Source organism: Heloderma suspectum, chromosome 1 (assembly GCF_057233095.1).
Source record: "Heloderma suspectum isolate Gila_16-S chromosome 1, 16-S_ref, whole genome shotgun sequence".
NCBI classification, from domain to species: domain Eukaryota; kingdom Metazoa; phylum Chordata; class Lepidosauria; order Squamata; family Helodermatidae; genus Heloderma; species Heloderma suspectum.
This window is the reverse complement of record NC_139458.1, coordinates 121,523,247-121,548,628: the sequence shown is the minus strand read 5'-3', so window position 1 is coordinate 121,548,628 and position 25,382 is coordinate 121,523,247. Positions and strand designations below refer to the sequence as shown.

At 41.9% G+C, this 25,382-nt stretch overlaps 1 protein-coding gene across 3 annotated transcripts in view; it reads left to right on the top strand.

The window, feature by feature from the left end:
• Positions 1-5,082: 5,082 nt before the first annotated feature.
• The window catches only part of TSG101 (tumor susceptibility 101), a 41,658-nt gene continuing 21,358 nt past the window's right edge, over positions 5,083-25,382 (top strand). The window contains exons 1-8 of one of the 3 annotated variants that reach the window (XM_084855174.1): positions 5,083-5,269; positions 8,455-8,539; positions 9,195-9,260; positions 10,929-11,092; positions 12,068-12,194; positions 17,002-17,068; positions 19,307-19,404; positions 21,452-24,267. In XM_084855174.1, the coding sequence (XP_084711300.1) occupies positions 5,228-5,269; positions 8,455-8,539; positions 9,195-9,260; positions 10,929-11,092; positions 12,068-12,194; positions 17,002-17,068; positions 19,307-19,404; positions 21,452-22,029 (1,227 nt within the window). In that variant the 5' untranslated portion in view covers positions 5,083-5,227 and the 3' untranslated portion in view covers positions 22,030-24,267. Of the gene's footprint in view, positions 5,270-8,454; positions 8,540-9,194; positions 9,261-10,928; positions 11,093-12,067; positions 12,195-17,001; positions 17,069-19,306; positions 19,405-21,448; positions 24,268-25,382 lie in introns of those variants that run through there. The other 2 variants (XM_084855165.1, XM_084855183.1) reach the window with 2 other exon arrangements.

Below are 25,382 nucleotides of genomic sequence, written 5' to 3'. Positions count from 1 at the left end.
TCATGCCCGTGTGAAAGTCCACGTGTTGTTTATATACAATAATATGTTGTCTGTATGTGCATGTTTTCTTCTTTTCTAGGGGTGTTACAGTATAAACTCGGAAGTATTTCTAAGTATGCCTTGTGTACTTGGAATCAACGGTGTGACTGAAATGATCAAAACATTAGATGAGGATAGTGTGGCGGAGAAACTACAGTCCAGTGCTGCATCAATTCATGACCTTCAACAGCAGTTGAAACTTTGAATACCATGGAGTTGTAGTTTTTGTCCCTAAAATATTTGAGCGTTGCAAAAAAGATACTCTTGTCTGCCTGGGTGCCAAAAAAAGTACCTCACAATGTTGAAGCTTTGCTACATTCTAGCATATGGTATATTTAACATTACGGAAAGTCAAGGACCCCTTTGTTGAAGAAACTCTTGGCAGAATAGGATCGAAATGTTCAATACTATATAAAAATGTACAGTGTATTGATAATTTATTTATTTATTTATTTCATTTCTATACCACCCAATAGCCGAAGCTCTCTGGGCGGTTCACAAAAACTAAAACCAAACAACACACAATAAAACAATTTAAAATATATAGAACATTAAAACCACAATATAACAATACAACCACAATAAAACCTAGCAGCAGTACAGGAGTTTAAAATACAGATTTAAAACAGCAAAGATAAAAATTTAGAAAGCTAAAATGCCTGGGAAAATAAAAAGGTCTTCACCTGGCGCCGAAAGGAGTACAATGTAGGCGCCAGGCGAACCTCACTAGGGAGCTCATTCCAGAGCCGGGGTGCCACAACAGAAAAAGCCCTCCTCCTAGTAGCCACCCGCCTCACTTCCTTTGGCAGGGGCTCACGGAGAAGGGCCGCTGATGATGATCTTAAGGTCCGGGCAGGCACATATGGGAGGAGGCGATCCTTTAGGTAACCTGGCCCCAAGCCGTTAAGGGCTTTGAATGTTAACACCAGCACTTTGAATCGGGCCCGGAAATGGACTGGCAGCCAGTGCAGCTGGAAAAGTACTGGCGTAATATGAGCTCGCAGGCCACTCCCTGTACCACATTATGTAACATGAAACTTAGCTTTATTATCACACTTCTTATATTCCCTTGTGTAACATGCTGGCATTTATACTCTTGGACCGTGATCATACCCGTACAGGAACATCTTGTAGTAATAACGTACGTTTCCCTTCTCTCCTCACCCCGCTGTGCTGAGTGCACAACAGCGCAGAAAGCCCTTCACCACCACCACCACCCCGCTCCCTTCTCACTGCAGTGTCCATCCAGCAAGAGGAGTTGTGATTAGAGTTTTTTTTCAACCAGAGTTGATATACTTTTGCAGGCGGAGCTGATATGCCACTACAGTATTTACTGTAGAGAATTAACCATGTATATATATTACATATTTCTAAAGCCTAGACATAGAAAGTACTGGCAGTGAGGTATTGCCTAAAATTAGTGCTCATAATTCAGCTGATGCTATGCTGTTTTTTAAATATTTACACCAGCAAATCATTACAACAGGGAAATATTGTAATGAACCACCTGAAGCTGCAGTTTGGGGGCATTGCACATACACTTTATTTGTTTAGCCTTTAATGTGTCTGAAAATATTTCTCAGGGCATTTTGTATGAATCATCGAAAGATTTAGAGAGAAGTCTTGGGGAGGGGAAAATATAAAAAAGAAACCTGAGAGTATGACACTGCTGTAGTTTCAAGGTTGCTATATAAAATGTATAGTTGTGGTGGTTGGTTTCTTAAAGGAACATTGGCCTAGATTCAAAGAACATGCTATTCTATGTATGCACTGAGGCCTTTTGCCTCCTCTTTCCTGCTGCGGTTCCTGAAAGCCACCCCTAAAGCCCTGGGGATCATCCAGAGCCACCTGTGGATGATGCAGCTGGGGGAGCAGGAAATGCTGACCTGCACATGCATAGATTAGTGCTTTCAGCTCTCACACAGATTGCTGGATCCTGGTCAATATCTGTAAATGGAATAATATGGGCACTTTATATGGGAGGACATTAAGGAATGCAATAAAACACACGGTTAGGCAACTTGGGGTAACTGTCTCTTTATCCATAATGTGATATTTCTTTAAAAAATAGTTATTTTATCATGATTTAAAACAGAACCATGAGAAGAAAATAGTTCTTTTGGCTAAACAGTTAGCAAAAATCTACTGAATTAAAGGATCTAAATCGTGATTCAATAACTAGAGTAAGGAAGATGTGGAGTCAATTTAATTTCTGTATAATCGGGTAATCTGTTTTTCTTTTTGTTAAAGTAATTCTTACTAGGCCCAAGCCTTTGGGATAGGATGGGAAGAACAAGCGAATTGCAGTTCAGTGTTATGCACTGGGGCTGCGGTGGCTTACGGGGCCGTGGTGGCTTAGTGGTTAAGATGCCGAACTGCAGACTGGAAGGTCGGCAGGACAGCAGTTCGAGACCCGAGTGCTGCGTGACAGAGTGAGCTCCCATCTTCAGTCCCAGCTTCTGCCAACTTAGCAGTTCGAAAGCAAGAAATTGCAAGTAGACAAATAGGTACCGCTTCAGCGGGAAAGGTAACAGCGTCCCGGGCACCTCGGTGTTCAGTCAAGCCAGCCACATGACCACGGAAGTGTCTTCGGACAGTGCTGGCTCTTCGGCTTAGAAATGGAGATGAGCACCACACCCTAGAGTCGGACACGACTGGTTGGGGACACCTTTACCTTTTTTAGCACGTTCTACCACTACTAAATATTTGCCAATCTGAATATGATGCAATATATATACTGCACTTAGGTATGATTTCAATGACATTTTGCCTTTTTGCTTTGGATTATATATGCGCCATATAAAACACCACTTTTAACTTTAATAAAGATATGAAGAATTAGCAGCTAATAGTGTCTGAAGTACGTCTGTTGGTTAATGTTTCTTGATGACAATTTCAGAGGTGAGGAATTATGAGGTGTGGTACACTATTTCATTAGTGCAAGCTACTATTTTGGATCATGCCAGGCTGCAATCCTGTGGTCCCTGCGAGGGCATCCCAGGGCCTGTTGGATGCTACAAACCCTCCCACGTTTGAGAGGGAGGTTGGTTCACGGATGTTCTCCCTAGGTGGTGGCAGACCTTTCTGTTGTCATACCTGCCCATCTGGCAGCGGGGCAAAGCACAGGGCAGTGTCAGGCAGCTGAAGATCCACAGGTTTCCTAGGCACCTTCATTCCCCTGACACCCCCCCCCCCCATGCAAAGCTGGAAACTATGCCAGTCCAAGAGCTGGTGTAGTAAATTCCTTCCCATTAATGCATGGGGGGGAGGGAACTGCCCACTCCCCACCTTCTGCCCTGTCAGGCATGAGCCAACGGCTTGGGAAGGGGTTCCTCTGGCATCAACCTCCCCACCATCATCATGTAGGCAATTAACAATAGGAATGTAACCGTCTGTTTAATATAGCGGCCACCCATATGTAGGGTGTGAAGAGAACAGCTCTCCCTACTGTTTTCCATCCTGCACCCCAAAACTGCTATCCAGTACACTCTGCCTCTAAATATGGAAACTTTATATTGTTGTACTGGCTAGTAGCCATTGACAGCTCTATCCTCTATCAATTTGTCCAATCGCCCTTTACAGCTATCGAAGTTAGTGGCCATCATAATCACATCCTGCGGCAGTAAATCCCGTAATTTAATTGTGTGACGCTGTAGTTTATTTTGTTCATCCTGAATCTACTGGACTCAATTGTATTGAAAGGTTCCCTGTTCTAGTATTATGAGAGTTAGGGTGCAATCCTATGCAGGTTTAGGCAAAACAAAACAGCGTCCAATGCTTGGAGTTGTAGGCTTTTTTTTTCCTGCTTAAACATGCATAAGATTGCGCCCTTAGAAAAAATATTGTTCAAAATTAAATGCAATTTCCCTTTTCAGTTTGTTTTTTCTCGGTAAAAAAAAAAAAGACATCTTCAAACTAAAATACAGACGCTCTGCAGTTTATCAAGTTCTAGTTCATTATACATATGTGTTCATTATACATTCATATACATTATAGCTTTACAAAACTGGGGTCTTCTGAGAATTAAACGCTTTACAGCGAGTGCTAGTTCGTTTCCAAAGCTCCTGGAGGGATTAAATCCTTGTTCCACATTGGATAGAAAATGTGTTTATTCATCTGCTTCGTCTAGGCACAGCCCCTTCCTATAGCCTGGGCCATGAGTTGACTTGTAAAAAGTAGATTGACAATTCCACTGCCTGCGGTCCAGATTCCTGGTTCATTTGGGCATTTTGGGAGGGCCTTCCCAGCAGGAGCTGCACAGGGACAATGGCTGAAGCGCCGTGCCCAACCAAACAAAATGTCAAAGGAAATAACAGTGTTCCGTGTTCTTTCTAACTCAGGTCTTACATAATCTGCAAACTTTCGGTACTTTTAAAACATTTAGAACCTTGTGTTGCAAATGCAACTACAACATAAACTTACTGTCCCGCATCTTTCAGGTTGGGGAAGGAGGAGCTGTGCCCGAGGGAAAATGGCCCGCAGTTATCACAGTCCAGTATTCTTGGCCCACGATGACAGTGGTTTATGACAGCCCTGTATGTAGTATTTTGGAAGGAGGTGGTGAGGTTGAGAGAGTAGTTCTCGTAAACTGTTCTCTCAGCCTCAGCCCTTCTAGTTTACAAGAACCCTGCAGTGTCGTTCAGTGTGAACATGTTATGTAATTAGGGACATTCAACCCCTTTTCTGCGGCAGCTTTGCTACAGTGAAATCTATCACTTCCCGTCACTTTCTGCAGATTCTTGGGGGCGCCTTTTTCCAGCAAAGAAATGCTCTTAACAAATCTCATTTCAGGTTACAGGAAAAGCCAGTCCAGGGATCTGCTCACCTAAACATCCCCCCAGCCCAAGGTTAGCCCTCAGCTGAATAAAGGCACTTTCATGCCGTCGGGACACGCTTCCATCCCTCCCACCATCCAAACCTAGGCTGCCGGTGCGACAACCCCACCCATCTCCGAAGGCTTGCGGAGTAGCCGAAGTCTATGGCCACGCTCACGTGACGCAGTGGCGTCCAGCCGCCGGAAGTGGCGTCACGCCGTGCCGCCGAGAGGAAACGGGTGGAAGAAACTATTGGAAGCGAGGCTGGGGAAGGCCTCTTGCTTGCCCGGGAGTTGGCGCGAGGGCCCGCGCGGGCGGGGGACGACGACGACGACCACTACCCCGGCCGTGCGCGGGGCGGGGCCACCGCCGCCATGGCCGTGTCGGAGAGTCAGCTGAAGAAAATGCTCAGCAAGGTAAAGCGAGGCCGGCCGGCCGGCGAGCCCCTCCCTACCGTCCGGCATCTCACGCAGCCCTGGGTCGCCACAGCCCCTCCCGAGGGCCGCCGCCCCCCTCAAGGCCGCCGCCCGTCTTCCTTTTTCCTCTTAGTGGGGAGATGCGGGCGCCTCCCCGCCCCCGCCCCCTTTTCGAAGAGGCCTCTTTCACCTGCCGCCGGTCTTTCCTTCCTGACTGTTGGCGAAAAATCTTCGCCGCCTCCGCGTCAGTCACGAATAGTCGAGGCTGAATTTCTGGCATCGGTTATGGGGACTGACAGAACCTTGGAGGCCGAAATGGCCCACCGGCCCGCTACAAACAGAAGACTGACAGAAGTAGCCGCCACGCTATCCGTCTGCCGGCCACAGTGTGCTACCTCTGTAGCACTTAACTCGCTTTATCTACTTCTTAAGGCCTCTCCGGTTACAGAAGAATGCAGTTGATGTATTGTGGCGTCTCCCAAGGTTTCAAATAGGTGTTCCCTTTTTGCCTTCCTGGGTTTTTCCGGATCATTTCCTGCCCTTTCTCGATCTGCTTAACGCTAAAATGTTTTGCCCTTAAATGAACAACGCAGTTAGTAAACTGAACTTCGGTTTCCAAAGGAATCCAGGAAGCTGAAAGTGTAAATATATAGAAATTTAGGGACAAATGTTCCTGCATTTGAAAAATGAATTTGTAATACGGCAGGTGTGCAGAGCTCGTATAGCCTGGTGTTGGAATTGATTAGTTGTATTACTAAAAAGCAAATGCGGAGGGGGATTACTAAGTATCACAGTAGCTGTTGTCTTAACAATGTTTTTTTAACGACCGATGTCATCAGGGTGTAAGTGTGCTTAACCTTGCAGCCTCAGGGAGTAACCCTATGTTCCCTGCGAGAGTGACTGAGAGACCATAGGGTGCTGCGAAAGTGCTTCTCCACTGGTGGAAAGGGAGGCCTACCAGTAGGATTCGCCACCAAAGGTTTCATTCTCTCTCTTGTCGCTGCCCCTGCCCCACCCCTGGTGTAGCAGTGGAGAGTTCTGTTGCTGTTCTGCCAGTGATGTTCTGCCAGTGAAAAGGGCCAGAACAGGACATTTCAGGGCATGTTGGGGAGGCTGTGGATCCACAGGATCCTAAGCTCTCTCATTCCCCTGACATGCTACCAAACAGGTCCCAAAATTACAATAGCCCTGGAACTCATGTAATTCCATGCCCTTGTAGGCAAGGGGAAGACAGAGCAAATGTAAACAAAATCGAAAAGCCTTCTCCCGCTATGACCACAGCAAACTGTCAGGGCTTTGGACGTGGCAGTTTCTCCACCATTCACCCTTCTGCCTTAGGATTGCTCTGCCAGTTAGGCAACCTGTTCTATATTGGATAAAGCTATTTGAGTAGGAGAAAGTAGAATAGAAAAATGCAGTGACTTAAGATTTCAGCCTCTAGTAGAGAATTCTACTAAGGTCCGCATAATCGAAGCTCTGGTTTTCCCAGTAGTAACGTATGGCTGTGAGAGCTGGACTATAAGGAAGGCTGAGCACTGAAGAATTGATGCTTTCGAACTGTGATGCTGGAGAAGACTCTTACGAGTCCCCTGGACTGGAAGGAGGTCAAATCAGCCCATCCTAAAGGAAATCAACCCTGACCGCTCATTGGAAGGACAGATACTGAAGCTGAAGCTCAGATATTTTGGCCACCAAATGCAAAGAGAAAAGTCACTGGAAAAGACCCTGATGCTGGGAAGGATTGAAGGCAAAAGGAGAAGGGGACAGCAGAGAATGAGATGGCTAGATAGCATCACTGATGCAATGAATATGAACTTGAGCACACTCCGGAAGAGATGGGAGGACAGGAAGGCCTGGCGTGCTATGGTCCATGGGGTCACGAAGAGTCGGACATGACTTAACGACTGAACAACAAAAGAGAATTCTAATTGTGGGTGGGGACAGTTTCTCACCCATCTTTGGTGCTCATGGATTATGAATAAAAGTTTGTCATAGTTGTCTTGGTGAGCTTAATTGAAAACAAACACCATGATGCTTTTTTTTTTAGATTTGTTTTTAGTTAATTGGATTAGTGATAAATCAGGGAGGGGTCAGAATATTTGAACTCATTCAATAACATTCTGAATATTTATTGTACTAGTGTTTTGTGGCATTTGGATGCTTTTCATACTTATTTTAATTCATTCATGGCTGCATCACTCCCGTTATATGCAAGCGCATGCATATATATATATATGTATGTATGTATGTAATGAATTAGGGATGAATATTGATTTCTGTCTTAATGCAGGTGAGAGAGACAAGGGAGTTACCATATTGTTAGCGGGCTCTGCATGGCGAATTTTATTTGAGTACATCAGTAGGTCACAGTCTATATTATAATGTGTAAAGGGATCTGAAGATGTCAGTGAAGCCTCTGTTACCAGCTTTTTGAGAAATCAGGTCACATAGGTTGGCTAGTGTTGGACTAAAACCAATGCTATGCAAGTGGAGATCGGCTTATGTCTCAGGAGTTGCCTTTCCCCTCCTCCCTTCTGCAGGGTTCCTCACCAGACCACATGTGTGCCCCAACCCTCTTGACTAGATCTGGACAGTGTGGGTGGGTGGACTGCGGGGCGGGGGATGGGACCAATCCACTAGTGGTCCAGAGGTGGAATGACACCATTGGATAAAACCCAGAGAGACTAAGCCTCAAAGGGGACCTTAGGGATGGGGAATCTGGAGCTGGGATTGCTTAAGGAAGAGAGGAGAAGAGGCAGAGAACTGCGAAACATTTTGTTTGTGGACCTGCATCTGCTTACTTCAAGGTAAAACATATGGAGTCTTGGCTTGTGAATATTCACCATTCCCATGGAAGTACTAAATGTGGAACTGTGTTTGATTTACTTTGCATAATGATACACAGTTTATAACTCACCTTGACTGATCATATTTGCCCACAATCCCCAGCTGTAATCCAGCAAAGTAGTTCCATGCATGGAAATGGGACTTGCCTTTTCCTGGGTAAAGAATGGAAAGAGTAGTGTGTACTCATAGAATCTCAGCAGTCATAATGTGCCCCAGGAGCCTGTGCAAAAACTGGGCTCTGGTCACAATAGCTGTATTGAAGTAAGTCCAAATGTTGTCAGTGGGACTTGGTATTAGTGGGGGTTTAAGCCTTATAAAATTATTTTTGTTTTTTCTAGTACAAGTACAGAGACTTAACTGTTCAGGAAACTGTCAGTGTTATCGCCCAGTACAAAGACCTCAAACCTGTAATGGATGGCTATGGTGAGTTCTTCCGTTATGTATTTTGAGCTGCTTGATTAATATCTTGCATTTTTCATATGTTTCTCTGTTTTGTAGTGTTTTTGCTGACATTCAGCTAGCCTATGTCAGTGTCTTATCAGTAATTAATCATATTGTGCATAAATAATTTTATTGTGAAAGAGAAATAAGGCTACCTACTAGACTAATTACTTGGATTTGAGATGTGTTCTTTAGTAAGATGTTCATAAGCACCTTTTTTCATATGATAAAAAAACCCCAAGTAAGACAGATGTAACGAAAGCATGGTCTTCACTTAGAGAGATAATTGTTTTCTGTTGAGGTTTTGTTTTGAAAGTTCTCATAACAGCTGTAGCAATTTTTAGAAGTAGCGCATTGTCTTCAGCATTATTACATGGCAGCATTTGTCTTAGATCCTTCAGTGGTATGGAGAATAGATCCTTGAATGGTACGGAGAAGATCTGGCTATGTATCAAAAGGCACAGAATGATGTGCTAGGCATTTCACATGTGTAGCGCTGTTCATTCTTTATCCCAGAAAGTGATTACTTGTATATGGAAAAGTATGTGAAAAAGAGATAATATATGCAGTTTTGTTGGTGTACAAACAACTCCTGTGAGCTGACTGTAAAATGTACATAATGCTTCTTTCTTTTCAGTTTTTAATGATGGTTCCTCAAGGGAGTTGATGAGCCTCACTGGAACCATCCCTGTAAGTTACAGAGGTATGTATATGTTTTGTCTAGTTTGCATGTAGATTATGTGAAAGCATACAAATTTATTTTAATGTAACCTCTTCCAGATATAACCTTCTTAGTTTGTAACTTTGTAATTTTGTGTTCTGTAGTATTGCAGAACTTCCATACTTTGTCATAATTATATTTCTTAAATCAGTAAGTGTAACGAAAGCAAAACAGAAGCACAAACTTAACTCTAAAATAATTCTCTGTACTCAAAAAATAATTTATATTTCCGAGTCTCTTTTCATGGGGTTTAATTGTGGCACCCTGGGACAGAGTTGGTTAGGATAGTAGATATCAGTGCCGATCTCTTCTTTTATGGCTTTCTCCAGTTTCAGTGGGCAGAATAATAGTCTTATCAAGTGTATTTTACATGTTTTGCTAGTGTTTCTCCCTGATGATATGTTAGGCCCCAGCTTGAGGTGGTTCTTAAGAGACTCTAATACCAACCATGGAAGGTCAAAACCAGCACTTTGAATTGCTCGAGGAAACAATTTGGTTACAAGAGCAGGGAGTGTACTATCGGAGCTATATATTCCTATCGGTCACTCCAGTAACATCCTGGCAGATTTATTGACCTGGTTCGCATGATACAACAGCCCACTATGGTTTAATCTACCCATGGGGTTGTTGCATCATACCAGGTGCCCGTGGGTGCCATTTTTGAATGGTGCCCACGGGTGCCGGGCTTGCTGTGACTTGTCATGTCATGTGGCAGGGATTGTTTGAGGATTAGATAACCCTCAAATAACCCATGGCTGCTTTTAGGGTTATTTGAAGGTTGTCTAACCCTGCAACAGCTCCTGCTGTCTGGGTTCACTCAGCGTGACAGGCTACAGTGGGTAAATTAAGCCATGGTGGACTGTTGTGTCAAACGAATGAAGATGTTTCTGAACAGTCTTTGATGTCAGCCCCACACAGAGTGCACCAGGGACTAGGGAACGAATGATCTTGCAAAGGCCAGCATCTCAAGGATAGGCTGGGGTGCCACCAGCATCCAGAGGACAGCTGGTAAAAAGCATTCCTAACCAAAGGAGCCACTTGACCATCCAAGAGCATCTCCAAGCTGCAAATCTTATTTTTAAATCAGAATGCAGCTCCATCCAAAACAGTTTGGATGACTACTCCTAAATTGCTGAAACCCCCAACCAACCTCCATCTTGTTTGTATTAAGCTTCAGTTTGTTCACCCTCATCCACTCCCGATCTGACCCTCAAGATCACCTTAACCCAAAATTTAGTAATCGGATGAGGACAAAAGGAAATATTTTGTGCAGGACAGGAAGTGTATTGCCACAAGACGTCATGAAAGCCACTAGCTTGGATGGTATTAAAATACATTTGACAAACTCATGGAGGATGGATCTGCCCGTGGTCATTGGCCATGATTTGTACATATGTTCATAAGCAGTGTACCTCTGAGTAGTGGATGCTTTGGATAAATGGGGTGGCTGTTGCCATACCCTCGGTGTGAGCTTCCAGGGCCAACTGTATCGCCTTTTCTAGAAGCAATATGCTGTCATAGATGTACTGTGATCGAGTGACTTAAGGCCATTTTTATGCACTCACAAATGTTGTAGCAACTAACAGCATTATCATATGTTGTCAAATGCAGAAAATAATGAATTCTTTATTCTTCTTTAAACCTCTTTAGGTAACACATACAATATCCCAATATGTCTGTGGCTGTTGGATACATATCCATTCAATCCCCCAATCTGTTTTGTTAAACCAACTAGTACAATGACAATTAAAACTGGGAAACATGTTGATGCAAATGGCAAGATATATCTTCCATATCTGCATGAATGGAAACATGTAAGTACAACTAAAACTCTTAACGTAAGTCCTGAATTATTTCAGAATTTAAACACCATTTTGTTTAATGTTATGTTTTCTTCTTTGGCCCTTTGGTGTAGCAGAAAGACATGGCCTTGGAAATCTGGAGCCTGTATTGAGTAAAATATTAGTATTGTTACATAGTCCAAATAGTGTTAATGCTTTCCTCATGCTTGCTCTGTGTCATAAGATTCACAACTGAAGTAAGTCCTGACACAAAATGTATTTACAGTCACTGCCATTATGTATAATTAGGGTGCAGTCCTGTGGGGATAGGTGGCCATCTCCGAACTCAGAGGTGACCACCTGTCCAATGCACGGCAGGAGCAGCGTGGAGTGGGTCTTTCCCTCCACGCTTCAGCTGCCCTGCATTCTCAGCTAGACAGACAATTTTGGCTGTCTAGCTGCGGGAAGTCGGGGGGGGGGGGGGGAGACGCTGGATGATGCATAGGAAGCATCGGAAAGGCGCTTCTGCCCACTGTGGCCCACCCCCAGGAATGCCCCGTTTTCACCCCTCTGCGCTCCTCTTATGAGTGAGGGGCCGATCTGCACTGCCTACGAGGCAGTGCAGGAGGGGGTGGAGGTCAGTTGTCAGGGAAGTGACCTTGGAGCGCGGGCTCCGCAGTTGGTTCCCAGGACCCGACCTATCCTATGGCCATCTAGCTGCTGACTAACAGCCATAGGATTGCGCCCTTAGTATAATTTATTGACCAGAGCTCACATTCTCACCAGCACTTTCCCAGTTATGTGTTGCCCTCTTATTTTTTTTTTTAACAGTTCCTGCTAAGTGAATTGGAATAAACTAGACTAAAACCTATTAATAGAAGTCAAGAGTAACCAGCTGACTCTCAGTAACTGATGAGGTGATGGATCAGTTGCCCTTGTTAATGGGCAACTACGCTATCTTTGTGGGAGAAAAAAACAGTCAACTATCTTATCTGCTTCAACCCCTAGCCACAATCAGATTTGATAGGACTGATTCAAATTATGATCGTGGTGTTTGGAGAGGAACCTCCAGTATTTTCTCGGCCTACCATTTCAGCATCCTACCCACCTTTCCAGGCAACAGGACCACCAAACAGTAAGCACCTTATACCCCTTATACATGTAAATAAGTTTCACTGAAAGCTTCTGGTTGCTGTGGCATTTGTCTCTGCTGATTTTTAAAGATGTAGTTAGGTTGTTAACATTATTATGTTGTTGTTGTTACAGTTTTTCTGGAACATAAAAGAGTTCTCCTGGTATCCGTAGAGGCTGGTTTCTTGTCTTTGACAGTTTCCCAGTGCACAGCACAAGATATATCACTAGTTCTCAGTCTATAGAGTCTATTCCAGTTTACCAACAAATTAAAATGTATTGTCTAGGTAGGGGATGGATCCAGAGTTCCTGTAAGTGGAACTCTTCTCATGGCATGAACCTCGTGGAGGAAGAGGAAGTGACTTCTGCAATTTCTCCTTTCCCCTACAGCCCCTGGAAGGGTTGTGAGACCTTCCAGAACAGTCTGGGAGGTGTCCTATAGGGCTGCAGTGGGAAAGGGGAACTGAAGAAAATCGCATCCCCTCATTCCTCCCACGGAATTCTCTGCTGGACCTCAGTCTCTTCCATGAACAGAAGGAGCCCTCATGGAAGGTACACTATAGACCCAGCCCTTTGTTTACAGATGTGCTGAGGATGAGACTGGGTACCTTGAGCATGTTGTCTAATATATATTTGATTATTTTTTATGAAATGTATTTGATTTTTCGGTGTTTACTGATATTTCAACAGCATTGGTAAAATTCTTTCATTCCTTGATCCACCTTTTTGAAGTCTTATTTATCCTATTACTTTACCATTATCAGTGGCTATCTTTTTATATGCAGTTATTTTTATCATTTGTTTATTGCACCCAGCTGCGATATCTTTTTGTGCTCCGACTTATCCCAGCTGTATTCTCTGTACTAGTTTACTTTTAACTGCAAATCCAGTTAGGGACTGTCCAGTTTTCTGGAACCTTTAATGACACATCTATATTCTGTTGTTCTTACTCCTAAGGTATCTTAATTTTTAGGAATGTGACTCATGTTTAATTTATTTTATAACATCAAAGTGTATGTAGTTAATAAGAATGCATTGATCAAAACTATGCCATTTGGATTCAAATGTGATGTGGAGAACAGCCATCTGAAGGAAATGCAGACCAAAGGAGGAATGAGAAGAGACAGATAGAAGAATCTTGCCTAGGAGTGAAGTACCAGGGGTTCAGGCCTCCATTAATTTCTGGGGAGTTTAGAAATGCACATGGGCCCAGTTCAGATGAATCCCTAAACTTTAGTTTTATATTATCAGAAAGAGTCTGCTTGGGCTTGAGTGCTCCCCTCTGCTCCTTTGGCGTGGCTGGGAGGAGACTGGAAGCATCTGCTTCCTGGTTTAAACTAACCACAGTTTGGTATTTTGTCTGAACTGGGCCAAACTGCATTTAGTTTAAGAAGGGGTAGGCATCCTGGTGGAAACAAGATAATCTGACCCGTTTAGTGCTCCATAGTGGGGGGAGGGGAAGAAAAAAGTGTTCTTTAAGTTTAGTGGGGGGCAGCAGGGGACGCTTGTTGCCCTGCTCAGGCTTATTGAAGCAAGCTATGATCAGAAAACACAGCTGGGTCATGGCTTGATTTAATAAACCCTAATTTTAAACTTTAAATGAACCATAGTTCAACTTTTCGTGGGTTTAAAAATAGGCTTAAGGTGATACGCTCTTTTGTGCTTAATTTTTCATTTGTTTTTGTATGAGGTTTCCATAATGTTTGTACATTGCCTTGGGGCAGAAAGGCAATTCTTAAATATTTAAATAAAAATTCACAGGAGAAAATGGTTGCATTTCTTCATTCACAAGCCATGAGCAGTTTTATTGGGCAGTACTGTCATCAGTAGGACATGGAGAAGAGATAAGTTTGAAGCACAAAAAGGCATCAAAAAAGCAAAAATGATTGTAATAAGAGTTGTAAACCAGTGAAGAAGTGGAGCTTTTCCATTCCCTATACACATAACTGTCCCCCCACCCCCACTCCATATTCCTGCAACCTTTCTGCTCTCTAATTGTCTTTTGTTTTCCCTTTCACTCCTCTGTTGGGCACCTTTTTCCCTTACAAATAAGCTCTTTATAGATCAGTGGCTGGACTTGGACGGGGAAATCTTTAGTTTTTCACCATTTAGAGACAAATTCCATTTGTTTGTTAACCTGGGAGACAGATGCATTCTAGGTGCCGTATCAGGGAAGACTCTAGGTCTATGAAGATTACTTCCCAGTGCACATTGCCTCATTGTTTTATAGCTGTAGCTGAAGAAGGAATAGTTTTGGAATTTTGAAGCCATGGAAAATCTTTTTTTCTAGAAAAAAACCCATAAATTTTGGCAAAAATGGAAATATATGGAATACTTCCTTATCAAACGTGACTTTATTTTACTGTTTCAGTAATATAAACTGTATCTTTTATGGCCTAATATATAAAATTGTACTATTTAAGCTTTTTGCATTTTGGGGGGTTGCTTTGGGGGGTAAAAACCCTCCCAAGGTGGCTTACATAAAAGAATCCTGTGCACATTTGCTCAGAGGTAAACCTGCTGTAATTATTGTAATTGGCACAGATACAGACCTGGTGTTGGATCCAGTGGGACCCTTGCGTGGGTGCCCCAGTCTTGCTGGCAGCACACACATGGCCCCTGCCACTGGCGCCTGCGGTGTAGCACTTCCAGGGGAGCAAGTGCCAAAACAAGCAGAAACGCTGTTTTTGGCGCTTGCCCCAGAAGCATGATGTTGCAGCCACCAGCGGCAGGGGTTGTGGACACACTGCCGTCGGCATGCCTGGGGCACCTGCGCAAGGGTCCCATTGGATCCACCTCCTGGAGAGCTAGCGACTTTGGATATACTGGATGAGTTAAAGCTCTTTCATAAAAAGTTGTACGAGTGATCATATGGACATTTCAAAAAAATAGGAAAAATTATCTAGTTCAATAAATGAATAAACAGCTAATAAAAATAATAGAAAGATACAATTTTATACTTGTAGTAGAATATGCCATTGGAATGGTTAATTGTTCTCAGCGGTTATCTGTCAAAAGGTTAGGCTCTTTCTAGTAATGATTATTGCCAGTCCTTGAGAAAATAAGTGAATTTTTTTTTACACCAGAATATTTTTGTTTTACCAGAAAACAAAATTCCTAAAGGCAAAAGAAGATTCTATTTTAAGATTGGTATTATGAAGAAAACTAGATTGCTGATGATTTCCTGATCCAGGTTAAGGAGTGTTGCATATGAGTGTTAAATTATTCAAGGACTCCCACCCCACAAGAATTTACTGTGATTCTGGGGAAAAGGTGTTTTGATAGTTCATGTTTTTGCTACGATTTCCTGTGGTACTATACTGCTAGATGTGTAGAGCTTTATTTTTAATTCTACATTTGTTTGTGTGGTTGTTATATTTATATCCCGCCTTTCCTCCAAGGAACCAAGGTGGCATACACATAATCCTCCTCCTCTCTATTTTATCCTCGCAACAACCCTGTGAGGTAGGTTAGGCTGAGAGACAGTGACTGGCCCAAAGCCACCCAGTGAACTTCATGGCTGAGTGGAGAATAGAACCTGGGTCTCCTGAGTCCCAGTCCAACACACTAACCACTATACCACACTGGCTGTTATACTAGTTTATTAAATTATCATAGGGAGGTTTGTTTTACAGAACAAAAGTTTGAATTGTTAGATGTGTCAATGCTGAAAACCTGAGAATAGTTTAAATTCACTTCCTTTTCTGCCATTCAGACAATGCAAAAGCAATTCCCATTACATTTTTTACAGAGATTATCAGGCAACTGCAAAGTAAGAGTATTACCTCTGTCAGTAGGTGTCAGTCAAATATAGTTGAATTGCTAGCTTGACCTCCTAAGTAGCAAAGGAAGAGTGTAAGCTTAAAAGTAACACTGATGATTTAAGATGATAGCTTTAGAAATTATGGAAAGCTTTGTTTCTGTATTAGAGAAAAATCCTAAAGCCACAGTAGGGTAATTCCTTTATTACGACCAAGTAAAATGTCACAAAGTAGTGAGCAAGCCTTCAAGTTCTCCAAAGCCTTCTTCATGGTGGTGATTAAGTAAAAAAGCATTGGTGCAATGAGAGAGAAAGCTGGGCATAATGGGAAAGCCCCAAAGTGCAGTTTTAACAGTGTTCATATTGAGCACGGTGGGTGTCATGTAAACTTAACTAATGCAAGGTGTCTCCATCCAACTCACCACTGCAGGCCATCACACCCTCCGGTGACTTTTTGAAGGGGAACTGCAGTGTGGAGGAGGGGATGAGAAAGCCCCATTGCTTAAACAGACTTCTGCTTGCACAAAACTGGATACAGCCCTATAGAACTTGGTGTGAACATTTTTAGCATTCTTATTTGGGGAGAACTGGCATCTTTTCAAATATTTCAAGAATTTAATTCGCTTCATTTTAATCATGAGTTGTTCATAAGGGCTGCCTGGTCTTCTGGCTTTGAGGATTTACAACATCCTCAAAAGTCTGATTTAAATAATGAAATCAGCTTCTGTGGCTGTTTAGGAAAAAGGGAGTAAAAGAACACTTTGTCAGTTCTTATAGACAAAAGCAAAGCATAATAAGCTAAGGCTCTGCTGGGGGCCATATGGGAAGACTCTAGAAACTACTTGGTCCCTGGATTGCTTGTTGCTTATTCTGAAGACAGGCCATCAGTAAGACATTTTTGCATTTGCTTACATGTGGGCTATTAAAAATAAGTGTAAGACTCTAGAAGTTACTAATATTAACATTACTTAGTTGTAAAAGTAGCATTTTGATATAACTGAATAACACTATCCTAAATTGTTAAAATGTCCAAAATCTTTGTTGTGCTCAGCTTCCTACATGCCAGGTATGACAAGTGGGATGTCTCCTTTCCCCCCTGGACCCCCTCCTAACCCAAGGTAAACTATGGTTTCTTAAATCTATTTGTGCAATAGGAAACCATGACTGTGATTGCACTATGCTATCTTATGCCAGTTTCTGGCCCTGTTTGGATGCAATGATAAGTGCTATTGTTTACAAGCAGCATGCCCATGCATACAACAGGAGCTGCTAAACAAACCATGGACCTTCTGTCTGTGATTGGTTTATCACTGTGAGAATCAAGAACTCTGGCTTGTCTGTCCCCAACAAGCTAGAGTCATAAACCAACAACAAACCATGGATTATGACTCTGGCTTATTGAGGGAGAGACAAACCAGAGTTCCTGTTTCACACATAATAAACCATGGCTGGAAAGACCATGGTTTGTTTAGCTGTTCCCTCTTGCAGCAGGAGCAATCAGGCAGCATGCACAAGCATGCCACTCATATAAGCCAGGATTCCCCCAGAACCCTAGGTTATTTTTATATCTGAACCAGGCATCTTAAATTGAGACCACTGGGCTTTAAAAACATAGTATTATGTTTGCATTCCAGTCATTGCGAGTTCAGTTTTCACTGAGCATCAAGACAAGGTCTTCTAAGTATTTTTTTTAAAAAAAAATACAGACACTAAAACTGGTTGCATTTAAGGGCTCTGTTTCAATTAAACAGTGATTAAGGTTATAGTGAAGCAAAATTTAAAACTCAGTAGTGTCAGTGTAATCCTGTATTCCTAAAATGACTCCTGTGGTGCTGTTCTGCTTCACAAACCTTCTACCTTCTAAAATGCTTCCTGCATTTTAAGCTTTATTTTGCTGACTTTTCTTCAGTCAGGAGCCCTCTTCAGTATTTAGGCTCCATGTGTTCAAAGACCATATGGGAGGCATGCATGTGTTTCCATCTTACATGGCACTGTCCCTGCTGGCTCCACCCCCAAATCTCCATGTGCTGGGCAGAAGGTCTGAAGGGGAACATCAGCTTGAAGGTGTGTAGGTTCCTCCATGCCAGGGATGGGGAACTGCCAGCCAGCAGGTATAATCCGGCCTGTGGAGGTTCCCCATTTGCAGAGGCTTGGGCTCCCTCCATGGCTAGTGAAGACAGCCCAAGCCTCTGGGTAGGAAAAGCTCAGGCAGAGCAAAGCTGAGCTGGCTTGGCTTCACCTGTCCTGCATCCTCCTACATGGGAGAAAGCACAGGGCAGGCAAAGCTGCCTTATTCTTCATACAGGTGGACTATCCATCCAATACTTTGGCTGGGGTGACCACTGTATGCGGGCTTCCCTCTTGGGGAGGCCTGCATGCAGCAAAGCCAGGTCCCCAGCTGAAGCGCTGGGTTGATGATCTACCTGGTGAATTGGCTGGAGACCAAATGATGTCAGGGCCATGGCCCCACCTACTGATGTCTTCGTCCTGTGGAAGGCTGGGGGGGGGTCATTTGGCCTCTCACCCCAAGCTTGTTCCCACCCCTGCTCTATGCCCCAGATGTTTTGGCCTACAAGTTCCATCAGTCCTAGCCAGAGGCTACAAGTTGCCCACTCCTGCTCTGTGTGATTGACCTTCCACCCAGTAGTAGATATGGATGGGCACAGCGGCAGGGGCAGCATGCAGAGCCCTACCTTCTGCTCCATGCATGGAGCCTAATTTCTGTTGAAGGCTAAGAACTGCTTTATTTCTATCAGTTTGCTTATGTTCTACCTTCTAACTACTGGCTAGTGGCAGTATAGCAAAATGAACTGTTAGGCTTGTTTGCATTGCAAGGAACATAGCCTTGAGTTCCACAAATCCCGCACATCTACTCAGTTTTGCCTTCCTTTTTTATGTTCTGTGGCATGCTTGTCTGTGCTTTACTACTGTTGAATGGTTAGTAGTTCATGTCTGCCATCCCTTCATGCATTGTAGTCTGTGTTGGTAATTGATGCAGTACACTGAAACTTGGTTAGCTAGGCTGGGTGGGAGCAGAAAGAGAAAACACAATCTTGTGGGTAAAATAGCAACATACTTTGCAGAAACCATAAATTATTTGAATAACATGATGCATTTTTAAACTTGAACGAGGATTGGGTATCTTTAAAATCCCAGTACTGCTGAAACCTATGAATGACAACAAAATTTTCAGCAGTGTAAATTTTACTCTGACCATTGTATCTGCATCAGTGGCCTTTATTTTTTAAATTCTGTTTTTGTATTTAAAATTGTTGAAATATAACAGATTCGTTATTGCTGAATAAATTATCAAAAGAATACATAACACTGGTATGTCTTGCCTTTCTTCCTTCAAGTGGTTACCCAAGCTATCCTTACCCTCCACCCAGCGGACAATTTCCAGCAACAACTAGCACACCACACTACCCTTCTCAGCCTCCTGTAACTACTGTGGGTGAGTAACTTCATTTCAGAGGTAGAGAATTAGATTTCTACAGCAAAAAATGCATGTTTCTGAGCAGGGCATTCATTTTATCGAAGTCAGGAAAAGTAAGGTATTGTAGTAAAAATATTGGTTTCATTATGCCTTAGCCATAAAAGATGTTGCGGATGTTGTTTTTCTCCCTTGTTCAATTTATAGAATAACTATAAACTACCTTTCCACTTTCACTCTTCAAGAAACTTCATTTTTATTCAATGGCTCTATGTAATGAAGTTCATATGTGTTTGAAATTATGATGCTAGAAGGTCCAAAATGAATTCAAGCCAGGAAGCAATAAAACAAAACTACATATATTTTATATTCTCTACTCTCATTCTGGTGGGCTGATCTTGTAGTTATGCATTTTTACATGGTGAGAGAAGATTTAATCACACTACTGAACATACCAGGAACTTGAAGAGAATGACCATTTTGGTACAAGAGTGAAGAGGCATAGCCAGAATGGAGTAACTGCAGTCCAAGTGGTGATGCTACAGCCTATTTATGAGCCTTTTGCCATGTTAGCTGAGAATGGTGAAGAGTAACTGCAGATGAAGTGCAGTGAAGAGATCTTGATTACTGCTGAAAATCTGCTTTGAGCAAGCTTAAGTGGGATTGGACTAGCTACCTGCAATATGTTCTCTCTCAGACTGTCAGTTCCACAATATTGTGTATGTGTGATGCAGGAATACATGTCATTGCAAAAGTAGCATGAAATTCACAACTGTCATGGGCATATATCTTTATAAACATGTTGGGTTTTATCTGAAGTTTGTTTATATATGAGATAAAGATGCAGATCAGCAGCTGTCTTCCATTTCACTTTGTTTTTATTGTGGATCTTGGGAGCTGAAAGGGGTGCTCATCTGAGTATTGGGTTAAGTACTGTAAAGTATTAACAGTGAGTCCCTTCCATGACAGGAGTCCTAAACATTTGAAAGCAATGGCCACATCTTGGCCTCCATACCTTGTAGTTCTAATTGTAGCTGTCTTTGCCTCCAGCAAAGATGGTTAAAAACTTGAAAACTTACAAAAGATTATTTAAAAAGCGCAATTATTTAGCCTATAGTAGAACCCAATACAAGCTCTCCCTCCAGCTGTCATATTGTCCAATGCCACAATGTATATTCGAGCTGCAAAAATTATCTTCACTTTTATTGAAGTATAACAATTGCTGGAGAAAGTTGTTTTTTGTAATTTAATTTGAATATCTGCAATGCTGTTTGGAGGGTTTAAATTGCTGTTCTTCCATGTTAGTAATAGGCAATCTATATCCTTTATTGTAGGCGTTACAGCATTTTGTTTGGTAAAGGAAATTTGAAGTTGAGGTGTAATGTGGCAACAAAAACAGTGACCCCTCAGAAAAAGTGGGGAAATAGGTACATATATACATTTCTACAATGAATTCAATAAAGAAGTTTCTACTTGCAGTGCTTCCACAACTCTTACCTATTATCCTTGATGATTTGTATCACTACTCAGACTTAATAGTCCCAGCTTTCTGTGCTGGTTGGTCTACTTGAAAGGCACAGACTTTCTTATATCTATTACTCTTGATGTTTTGTTAGTTTTTGGAACAATCTGGGAAAATGTGACAATGTGCAATCTGTCATCTGTCATTCTGAATGGAAAGTTTACCAATCTTAAATGCTCTGTCAAGATCTAAATCTGTGTTAGCACCTCCATCTGGCAAAGATACTTCAGTTGCTCTTGTAAGATCAGTAAAAAGGGGATGTGAACGTGGATTCCTTTCCATTGATCTTATAACTTGGATACAGGTATTTTTACCTGTAAACTTCATACACCAGCATGTTACACAATTTTCTGAACATGTATTCAGTTCAAGAATTGGCTTTATGGACGATTAAACCATGTATTTTAGGATAGAGACATCCGTCTCATGCTCTGTTGTCTTTACATGGAATAATGCAGAATAAAACTACCTGGGTAAAGTTTTCAGAAAGTTCATGGGCCACAAAGTTTATGAAGCATTAATGTATGTTTGTTCTCTTAATAGCAGATGGCAGAAGAAAGCAGAAACAGGTATGGATTTGTGGTCATTCTTATGTTTTCTGGGCAGAAAAACGGGCACTTGAAAGAAGCTTTGGTACACAGTTGGGCATTCGACTGGACGATGCCAAATTACATTGGCTAGGAAAAAGTGGCATGACGTGGGATCAGTTAATACCCACCCTGTTGCATACACGGCGGCGTCTAACAGATCCTGATGTGCTGGTGGTCCATCTAGGAGGAAATGACTTGGGAACAGACAGAAATGTGGATATCATAAACCGAATGAAGAAAGATTTAGGACATCTAAAGCAAATATTCAAGAACAGCATTCTGGTCTGGTCTAATATTGTGCCTCGCAAAGTATGGAACCAAGATGTGCCTCATAGAGTGATGGAGAAATGCAGGAAAAAAGTCAATCGAGAAATTGGCTGTTTTATGGAGTATATTGGAGGGACTGTGATCAGACACGATTCACTTGTACCAGAGTCTCCTGGATTGTTCCATCTAGATGGCGTCCTCTTGTCTGAAAGTGGCACAGATATCTTCAATCTGGATTTACTGAGTGTTTTGGAAACGTTGATCTGACTTTCATTTGGGAGGAAGAATGATAACACCGCTCAGTTTAAACAAGTGTGGAAGCACTCTGAAGATGGAGATTATTAGAAAGTTATGAACAGTGTGGTAAAATGAATTTACAGGTAGTGGAATTGCCCTGTTAATATGGTGGTCGGTACTGATTGCTAATGCAGTTGCCTATGGCACTGTCCTGCAACCACTACAGCAAGACATTTGCTCCTATATTTAACTGTTTTGTAAGTTCAGTTCAGGTTTTTTTGCATTGAATTCAATTAACTTCTGATATTTTCTTAGAGACACTGCTAAACAGTTTAATTCCCTATTGATTTTTTCACACCCTAAAATGCTCAGTGGACACACAATGATAATATCAATCTAGAGTATGCACAACAGTTTATAAAGCTGTTTAATATGGGTAAGATAGAACTAAACATTCGGCATCAATGCTGACATTTAATATTATACTTCAGAACTTTAGAAATACGTAACTTTGAAAGAAGTGAGGCTGATTTAGATACTGTAGGTAAGTCAGTTGAAGCTCTAGGATTCTTTTGTTATGTTTTTGAAAATACATCATTAGTTAAGTGTTTAACCACTTGTGAAACATAAGTGTTTATTGACATACCTTATCGGCAGTGACCTGTGTCTTGTTCAGACGGGGAGCTGTGGTTTAATGTCAGCTTACTAATCAGAATTGATCCTGGTTAGTAAACCAACATTAAACCATAGTTCCCCATTTCAGGCGCAAATGGAGACTGTGGTTTAAAGAAACTAAATGTCAAAACTAGTGTGCAAAGAGAGACTGTTCCATTCATTTCAGTGGAGAGAATAGATCCATGCTTTCAAAAGAATGTGCTTGTGGAGCTACTTCCTTCACTGAAATTCATGGAGAAGTTGTTTTGGGTGAGGGAGCTTTTAACCTTGGAGCTCTCATGCTTGGCACAGCATTCTATGTTGTGCGATAGACTTAAATTTTAATTTCCCCATTGCATACAAGGCATCATTTACAGAAGATCATCACGACTTCACAAAAAGGATTTAGTCATTTTAAATGGCAGATACTATTGCTATGATTCTATTACCCTGAGTTAACACGTTTTGTGTGCTTCCTAAGATCTTGTTTGCAGGGTAGCTGTGGCAGTTGGATAGGCTGCAGAGATAGCTAGGGTTTGGGCGGGGGGGAATAAAAATAGAGTTCTTGCCAAGGGTGAAGGAGATCTTTCACTGGTGAAATCTGTTTAAAATGGTATGAATTCTGATATTCTGCTTGCCATGAAGCTGTTAAACTGTTTCACAGTGTCTCCATAAGATAGTTATACCACCTTTTGCTTTGGCATTGCTGTGCCATCTTTTTCCTGGAAGAAGGCAGGTCTATATCAGAATTTCCTTGTAAGTATAATTAAATAGAACTACCATTTTTCACAATCATTTTTAGTAGGTTTTAGGGAAAAAAATAAAATACAGGGAAGTGTTTGCACATTATTTTTTTAAAATAAACCCTGTCATGTAGTTAACAATTTGATTATTATTAAGAGGAGTGTGTTGTAAAAGAAGCTGCACAAAGCAATATTCTTTGGTGTTTTGGTAGTGAATTCCATATAAATTGATTTTATATGGTACTGTGCCTTTATGTTCCTTTCACAAGCAAGAGAGCTTAACTTCGATGGCTTATGTCATCTCTCACTCTACTCTGAAGCTAAATCACTATCCAGAAGAACTTTAGTTGATAATTCAGTCATGGCTTTAAATGGCCAAACTTCCAAATCTGCTAAACGTCTTGGAGGTGGACGTTGGAAGCTACAGTTCAGCACAAACTTGATTCTGGAATGTAGGACTACAGGAATAGAATTGTAGAAGACAGATCTACGGATGTTACATATTCTAGAAGTGAACATTACTGCAATTTCAGGTGAAGACCTTCAACCTTTTTATTTGTATGTAACCTCTTTGGATACCTCTGAAGTGTTCCACCAGGATGAGGAGAACTATATAGCCTTTGGGAGGAGCTGAGACTGAATTCTACATAAGTATGGAGTGATCCAGCTCTTTCCACTGAAGACATAGCACTTATCAATGCTTGCAACAGGCTACATTTTATATACTTGCTTTTAGTAGGGCCTTTAAATTCCAATATTTTGGCAGGACCTGCTATCTTTTCTACTTTCTTGATGGTGGGGAGTGTTTGTTTGATTCATCTAATTTGTATAACCTGGAGTTTTGTGTTTTAAAAATAAAATATGGGTCTTTATTTTCTAGTCCTTATGTGTTATGTTAGTGAGCGCTTAATGCAGATTGATGTGAATTATTTTGCTTCAAAGTCTTCTTGAAGAAATATATTTTTCAGGCTAACTGTCCTGTGTTGAAATGGCACTCAGTCCACTATCAGACATACCAGAAATTGTGATGCTTTCCCCCAACTATTTAGGTTGTATAAAAATAATGCAGCCATACTTAATATTATTAAAGTACAACTGACAATAGCTGTTACCAGTATTTGGTGACTATGAATAAACATAATGGTTTGGATTCAAACTTGCTCTTGCATGAGTGGAAATGCATTCCACTTGCATAAGGCAGCTCCCTAATTTCCCTCTCCCACTGCAGTTCCCCATTCCACATCCTACACTGTTCTGGAGGGTTCCCTTATCCTCAGGAGTGGCTGTTGGAGGGATGCAGCAGGCTGCAGTGAGAGGTGGCAAAACCCTGTTGTGCAAATGTACTTCACCTTGTACTTTACTTGGATTGAAGCCACTTATTTTGTTCTACCCATTAAAAGTAGGAATTTGATTATCACTGCTATTGAGTATTATATACAATTACTTGTTGCCAGCATGCAGTATTTGAAGTCGCTGAAACAAAGTGCAGTGTGTAGTGTGCATTTGTGAATAAGCAACAGCAGTGGTCAGTGTAAAGTTTGCTTTTATTTTCATGTTAGCTAATAATTTCTCCCTTGTTCACAATTTTGACTTGCCAAGATGGTCTTCCTAAAACCTTCCTAAAACCTTAGTTTTTGCTGGAATACTCAAGTTTGTGGGGACACTTGTATACAACAATGTGCATGGTAACATCTTCCACAGGATCTCTTTGGTTTGCAGACTTCTGCTTAACCTGTAGGGTAAGTAAGTATCACTTTTATGTAGCTAGAATGGAAGCTCCTCAAAATACCAAGAACATTGGTGGGCATTAGGGTGAATTCTAGGATTACCCTCTGCCTTTTAATAAAATAAAGTGCAGGTGTTCAGAGTTCATCACTGAAGTTAACATGGACAAGGATCCAAACTAGGGAAGGGTAATACTTCCTTCTCTTCTAAGTTCCTTGCATCTCATGGGTTGCCTTTTTGGAGGGCCCTCCAACCTTGAAC